At 30.3% G+C, this 7,918-nt stretch overlaps 2 protein-coding genes across 2 annotated transcripts; both read right to left on the bottom strand.

Moving 5' to 3' along the window:
- Nucleotides 1–3,150: 3,150 nt before the first annotated feature.
- On the bottom strand, nucleotides 3,151–6,205 carry BO70DRAFT_391162 (tryptophan--tRNA ligase MSW1; the record flags this gene model as incomplete). Its single annotated transcript, XM_025546214.1, has 6 exons — nucleotides 5,419–6,205; nucleotides 5,291–5,371; nucleotides 5,085–5,200; nucleotides 4,918–5,036; nucleotides 4,398–4,838; nucleotides 3,151–3,167 (listed from the first exon to the last, which is right to left on the bottom strand). The coding sequence occupies exons 1-6, from the start codon at nucleotides 5,863–5,865 to the stop codon at nucleotides 3,151–3,153; spliced, it is 1,221 nt and encodes a 406-aa protein (XP_025394119.1). The 5' UTR covers nucleotides 5,866–6,205.
- A 559-nt stretch (nucleotides 6,206–6,764) lies between these two features.
- BO70DRAFT_347424 (mitochondrial 37S ribosomal protein uS10m) lies at nucleotides 6,765–7,711 on the bottom strand (the record flags this gene model as incomplete). Its single annotated transcript, XM_025541590.1, has 3 exons — nucleotides 7,609–7,711; nucleotides 7,018–7,534; nucleotides 6,765–6,949 (listed from the first exon to the last, which is right to left on the bottom strand). Exons 2-3 carry the CDS (start codon nucleotides 7,469–7,471, stop codon nucleotides 6,765–6,767), a joined length of 639 nt encoding a protein of 212 aa, XP_025394118.1. The 5' UTR covers nucleotides 7,472–7,534; nucleotides 7,609–7,711.
- Nucleotides 7,712–7,918: the final 207 nt, after the last annotated feature.

Raw genomic sequence — 7,918 nt, 5'->3', positions numbered from 1 at the left:
CTCTTATAGTTATCTAGTTTTTATAATTATTTAATTCTTACAGATCTAAAATATAATATTTTATAATTTTATATTAATTTCTAAATATTTATTACTTTGTAAGTTTATATTATATAATCTAATCTAAGAATTATAATTAATTATCTTAGTGTCTTATTCTCTATACTGTATATTTCTGTTTTATAAAAAATTATTATATTTATTATTAAATCATTATTTGTTTTCTTTCCGCGTGTGCCTGTGATAAGTATTTTTTTAAAAAGATTTATTTTATTTCTTATAATTAATATAAACAGAGTTAGTCTATTTTTATAATTATATCTATTATTACTACTGCTGCTATCTTTATTACTACTGCTATTATTTTTATTATTACTGAGGTTAATAATATTACTGCTATTATTTTTATTATAATTCTCTTTTTCTTCTTTTGCAGTAAATATCTGTACTCTTTATAAAATATATAAAATTAATTAAAATATAATTTATTATTTTATTTACTGAAGCTTTTAAAATAAATTAATTTTTTATAATTAATTTTTATATATTTCTTTTATTATTTATTATCACAGAGAAGATATTATTTTAAATATTATTTTTCTTATTTTTATGATTTACAGATTATAGATAGATAGATTATTTTTTTAAAAAGAATATTTAAAATTATCTAAAATTAATTTGCTCTATAGAATATTAAAATTATAAATTAGACTTTAATTTTGTTTGTAAATCTATTTATAATAAAATAATTTATTAATATTTTTATAAATATATTAATAATCTTATTAAATCTCTTTTTTTAAATAGAATTACAGTCTCTATCTAATTCTAAAAAATATTAGATTATATATTTAGTAATAAGATATATACTTTTTATTGAATATAATAATTATTATTAATTAAAAGTCTAGATTTAATTTTATAAGATTTTTCTTATAATTAAAACTAACTGACTTTTTTTTTCTAGTTAAATATATAATATATATTAGAATTCTTTAGACTTAAAAATATTTCTAATATATATTAATAATAACTTTAAATAAAAATATAGTAATAATATTTTTTATTATTAATATTTTTTAATATATAATTTTATATAAAATTTATTCTTATTTAATTTTTTATTATCTAAAATTCTGATAGACTCTACTATAATTCTTTTATTTAATTTATTCTTATAATTTTATATGTAATATTTATTATTCTTATATTTAAAAAAAAGTTCTTTTTATCTTTTTTTTAAAGTTTATTTTTTAAAATTTATTATAAGATAATATTCTTCTGAGAGAGACTTTTTTTAGAATTTTTTAAATAAAGAATTATAATCTTAATTAATATAATTTTCTAGTTTATTTTATTTAGATTATTTTTTTAAATTATAAATAAAAAATAATTTAAATAATAAAAAATTTATTTCAGAATATTTATATAATAAATATTATAATTAATCTTAAGAAAGTAATTATAATATTTCTTATATATAAATTAGCTTTCTTTATTCTAATTATACTCTTAATAATTATTTAGTAAATAATAATATTAAATTTAACTTTTTTTAATTATTTAATCAGTTAATATTACTAATAACAAAGAATATTTTATTAAATTATTTAAGAAATTTCTTTAGATTTTTTTTATTTTATTATTATAATTTATATAAGAGTCTTTCTTTTTATATCTAAGTTTTTAAATAATTAATTTATTAATTATAATAAATTATTTTATTATATAATTTTATCTATTTTTTATATAAATATAATCTAGAAAAATATATATTATTTATTTCTTTTATAAAAATAACTATAAATATAATAGACTTTTTTTATTTTATTTATAAATTATTTTTATTGATAAAAAGTCTTTATATAAAGCTTTTTATAAAAAAGAAGATATATCTTATTATTTTTTTAAAAAAACTTATAATCTAATAAATAAGTTTAAAATTATATAATTAAATATTAAATAAAAAATAATATTATTAATATAAATAATAATATAAAATATTACTATAAGTTTTTTAATTAGAATTATAACTAAGCTTTTATTATCTAATATTTTTATTATTATTAATTAAAATATATCTTATAATTATTTAAATTTATTTATAAAATATATCTTACTTATATAAGTTCTTAAATAATATTTTAATTATTATAAATTATTAATTTAAAAGAATTTATTATTTTTATATATTAAATAATTTCTAATTCTTAAAAGATTATCTCTTTATAATAATTAATTTTTAATATTAGAAGAATAATTAGATTAAGCTAATTTAATAAGTAATATTTAATATAAAAGAAATTAATAAAAAAATAAAAATATTTAAATTATATTTTTTAATTTCTTCTTATATATTATTATTTTTTATTTTATTTAATTATTTATTTAATTACAGCATGCTAAACAAAGTATTTATATAGATATTATTAAGTCTTTGGGACTAAGAGGACTTATACAAGAACCCCATAACAGTTTTAACTGTTTTATAATCTTAATTAATTTATAACTATTATAATAAAAATCTAGAATATAAGCTTAATTAGATAGCAGATAGCTTCAGCTTATAATTTTACTTCAAATTTAGATTTAGAAAATATCGAGAATATCTGATTATAATAGTATTAGTAATTAGAAAAAAAGATAGATAGTTATATTAATTAAAAAAACATATACACAGTGTAAGACATCAACCTAGGGGAGTTGTTGCCACTGAGCCAAAAGGCTAACATTACCCGCAGTTACCTGCGGACCCCTAGAATCCCATATATATACTCAGGTACACCCGGGAGGAGGTGGGCTTCACCCTTGTAAGTATGCATATCCCGCGATATCATCCCTTACACACAGCTTGATTTTAGTATGATTATACAAACTTTCTCTAAGGGACAGTATAGAGAATTCTTAATTATTAAATAATAGATCTTAGCTAATAATAAAGAAACTATATTCTTAATTTATTTTTATATCTATTATAATTTAAAATATTAATTACTAGAAATATCTAAAAAGTATATAAATTTATAATTCATAAATTTTTACTGATTTAGAAAAAGATAATAATTATTCTTATTCTTTTTATAAATAATAATAGAAATCTTTTAATTAAGAAGAATGTAAAGAAAGAAAAGAGACAAAAAAATCAGATATTTATATCTCTTTAAGCTCTGTTTTAATACTTAAGAATAAGTTAGCAATAATAATTTAATAATATTAAAGTGAATAAACAATAAAGAATAAAAAAAGCTAGTAAAAAAGTTATAGTAAGTTAATTATAAAATTAATATAAACTAACAGAAAGCTTCAGCAAATCTCTAAAAAAAAGATAATATTATAAAACATATTTTATAATTATCTAATTTAATTAATTAATCTTATTAGATTAATACTTACTCAGCTATACTTATATATAGAATTATTAAATCTCTATAAATTCTTTTTTAAGTACAAGTTATTTCTTCTTGTACATAGAGGCGTGGTTCTCCAAGCACATGGACTCCACACCTAACACTAGTCATTCGGTTGATCGACTCTCTAGACCCCATGGGGCCCCATCATAGTGGATGCACGGGTGCCTGGATTGAAGCTCTAATATTAGGCTGATGTCATCATGATTTATTTACTGACTCAGTCGACTGACTGAACATTTATCTATATGCTGTAGTTTGTTCATCTACTGCCATACACAAAGCAAAAATAGGTACTATATATATTGCGCATCGCAACTTTGCTTCTGCGCGTTAATTACTTCTTGGCAGATATACCTTTAAAAGCATTTCTGCTGTACTTCTCATTAGACTGTGGTGACATTGACACTCTTTCTGCTATCTCAGCCCAGACGATAGTACCTATAAGTATGATCGTGTACACTGGGCAGAATCCTTTAGCTATCTTGTAAGTGATATTATGTAATAGAACTTAAAACATCTAGATATACATAAAGCAAGATTTGAGAACAGATGTCAGCCATGTCTTCTTTATTATCTGACCTCCTATATTATCTCACCCAAATACAGCTAGCACAGCAGTAGTTAACCAAAACAGTGCCAGAGTTGAAGGAGTAACTGGACACAGATAATTTCAGCCCAACCTTAAGCCGAGTTTTCTTGTAGAATGTGGCTGTTCGAAGCTGTACTCTCCTGGCCTTCGACGACTATCTTACACTCAGAGCATATAATGATCTGGTCTTTCACATAACTGAGAGGGATGTCAACAGTAAGTCAAACCTAACACCTACTTTCATGCGGGACACATTTATATACAAAATTACAGAAAGGTTATGATGCGCGACCAATTTTAATCACACACAGGGGGTGCGGTGTCGCTATACATAAGAGTCAAACATGAAAGAAATGAAGACTATACTCAGGCAGAAGATTGCGGGGAGCTTTACAAACCCATGGCTTCTCTGACTATTCCCATGGTTATGTCAGCATTGGCTCGAGCAGCTCGAGCGCCTTTGTCCGAAATAGCATCGAGGTATTCAGTCTTGTCATCCATGAGAGAGAAATACCTATCCCTTATCGGCTGGAGATGATTCGAGATCTGACCCGCGAGACTTTGCTTCAGGGCCCGAATACTCATTGACTGATACTCCAAGGCCAAGTCTTCACAAGTCTTTCCTTCAAAGTGACTAAGAAGCTCCAAAAGATTGGATACGCCCGGTCGGCGGATTGGATCATAAGTTATCCTTGTATCCGAGTCGGTGAGAGCGGCTTTAATCTTTTTATGAATTTGATCAGAGCTATCAGTAAGAAGGATTCTTGACCGTTCATCGACATGGGACTTTGACATCTTCAAGGTTGGCTCCCTGAGAGACATTACTCGCCTTGCAGGTGCTAGAAGGTATTAATGTTTTGTTAACACCTCTTTTGTACATAAGTTATTTCAAAGAATAGTCAAAGGAGAAGATCTTACATATAAGGGCTTCCGGGCATGGAAAGATGGAATCATAGACATGATTGAAGCTATTCGCAATATTTCTGGAAAACTCAAGGTGTTGCCTCTGATCCTCTCCGACAGGAACGTGAGTGGCTCTAAGCCACATTAGTACTGATACCAATTCAATGTCAGCTATATCAAACCTGTGCACTAGTATATCCGCCGCCTGTAGAACGGGATATGAAAAAAGTCCCAGTCGCAACTTAGATCTGGCTGCTGAATTCTCCAAAGTGGTATCATCAGGCAACTGTAGTTTGCTCTAATAAATGTCAATATTGATGTTGTGTTTTACTTTGTATAGAACATGCCCTCATCGTCGTATGGCCTAGGTGTTACCATGATTGCTCACCTTCCATTGAGTCATTCGGGATAGATATCCCATAGAAGCTCCTGTGCACAACATCCAGAATAACTCAGCATGTGCTTGTACCTGAGAGTCATTTAGCTGGATCCATAGTATGTTGATTAATCACGTACGGACGACTGGTAAAATATGATTGAGCGACTTGGATCCAATCCCACAGCTATTAGTGTAGCAAGTGTTTCTTTTCTCCATTTCCTGAATTGGGTCTTTTCTTGGGGCACCGTTAAGGCATGCAAATCAACAACAGAGAAGAACAACCTTGTTCCTTCAGTTGCATTGTTCTGTAACCGAACCCATTCTCTCAGAGCACCCAAGTAATTGCCCAAGTGTGGTACGCCTGTCGGCTGTATCCCGGAGAATATGGTTTGAGTAATGGCTGGAGAACGCAGTGTGGTGTGGCAGCTACTCCATCTTCGGTTGCCATGAACATTTAACTTCGAAAATACAACACTTGGTGTCGATAAAAGTGAGCTAGCGCTGTGTATTTTGCTTAGCCCCTGATTGTGATAGCCTAAGTTAGTAAACATGATTTGGTACCTGCCATACAGAGGATTCGGCATTCGGACATTCGGGTTTCATTTCTTTTAAACTGTGGTCGGTGATGAAAAGCCCAGTTTGGAGACAGGCAATATATCACGTGATGTTCCAAAAACTCCCATCTAAAAAAGAAATATCTCTAGGTGATGCAATGTATGGAGTATTGTGTACAGTTAAAAATCTGAGACTAATCCTCGGTGCCGATTGGGCACTTCCAAACCTTTATCATGTGGAGGACTCTTAGTTGGCTGCCATTGGCCAGTATTTTATAAAAAGTACATAAGTACATATAACAGGTGATATGTCAGGCAGAGTCTTCACACCAGAGAGTAAAAGCTTCTGGCGAGTGAGTGGGGGGAAACGGCATCGCACCGCTCTGTAGGGCGTACTTTGCCAAGCACTTTATAGTAATTTATCAAGACTAACCCAAAGGAAAGAAGGGGATTTATGCCACGTCTCACCCTGTACCGTACTATATCAAAAGAAACATAAAAAGAAAAAGAAAAAGAAAAAGAAAAAAATGAATAACTTGGAATGCCCATTACAGTGTCGCAGGTTTACTAATAAGCACACCATACAGTCTCACTCTGTTTGCATTTGACAAACCGCACCAGCCCAAATACCCAAAATTGTAGGAGCGCCTAGCTCCATAGCCTGGAATCAAGCTACCACGACCTATAGGCATGAGCTCCAAATGCCATTAATGACACTTGCAGCAATACAAGTTCTCTTTGTAAATAATCCACCAAAGCGCTGCAGAGCATATGAACGTAGCACAAGCTGGGTTGACGCAATGAGTAATACCCTGATCTAGATGATCAATATTGGAACTGACGAAAGTCTTCAAAGTTGACGAAATACACCTCACACAGAATTGTAGGTATCAAGATATAATATACAGGAAATTTGATCGCATGAAAATCTACTCTCTGCGAACTGTACTCAAGGGAGCCTTAGATCCAGATGCAGAGAACCGCTCGTTGTCAAGAATGCCTGTAATGGAGAGGTTGTTTCTTGTATCCTGGCGCTGACCAAACTGGGAGATATAAGGAACCAGGGTTTTCTCGACTCCGTGGACAGTCTTATCCATGTTCTCCACGACATCTGCTTGCAAGGTGTTGTTAGCCTGCCACAATCATCAAATAACGAGCATACGGAGTAAGAGTCAACTATACCAAGGCTTTCATGTTCCCACACATTCGCTTTCATGCCGACACCGTAGAATGCATGCTTGCGCAAGAAAGCAAGCCATGCTTGCACAACTTGGGGATTACCATCTTTTATTTGGATCAAACGACGAAGTGTTATACGTTCAAAGTTTTCCTGGCTCTTTTTGTGGACGAAATTGCTTCGAGGGACAGTCCAGCGTTCAATCATCCGTGGTAACGGTACCGGGCCAGAAACAGGAAGCTTTAGGTAGTAGGCGGCACGCACAGCAAAGTCAGCGAAAAACTCCACATTTCGCACACTGTACGATCTTAACTGAAGATCGCAAACTGGAAGACCATATTCAACCTGTCTTCGCAATGGTCGTAAATAAACAGCCTGAACGCTCCTAGGCAGTCGAGCCTTGCTACCGATGCTGTCAAGACGATCTTTCCTATACAAACAGTAAGTTTCCATTTGCATTCATGTCAGTTCCATGTAAGTTATATGCCAGACCATTCTTGTGCACAAAGTCCAGACTGTTCTCTATTTCATATGGAGGGAGCAGAAGTTAGCCAGAGGTTTCACCACTTATGAGAAAAATTATGAAATGAACCAACCTTGATTGTGGTTCACCGGACACACGCTCCTCAGTTATAAGCCGAGATTCATGGCCCTGGTTAATTGCAGTACTGAGGTTTCGAGGAAATGCCTGTAGCCAACTTAAGTCAGTGTTTCCCAGTTGGTGAGCTGCTAGAATAAAAAAGATACCAGTAGCTGTCTGCAAGTCCTTGAAAGAAGACGAGTGTTGAGAGATGAGGTCATGATTAATCATTGATGGTGCGATGCTATAACAATAGAAGTAAATTTTGAAAATGGCTACACGGGAAGGTATTTACTCCCTTAAGAAGAAGGTAGCTAAAACATCTA

Source organism: Aspergillus heteromorphus (assembly GCF_003184545.1).
Source record: "Aspergillus heteromorphus CBS 117.55 chromosome Unknown BO70scaffold_77, whole genome shotgun sequence".
Lineage (NCBI taxonomy): Eukaryota > Fungi > Ascomycota > Eurotiomycetes > Eurotiales > Aspergillaceae > Aspergillus > Aspergillus heteromorphus.
This window is presented reverse-complemented; position numbering and strand designations above follow the sequence as displayed.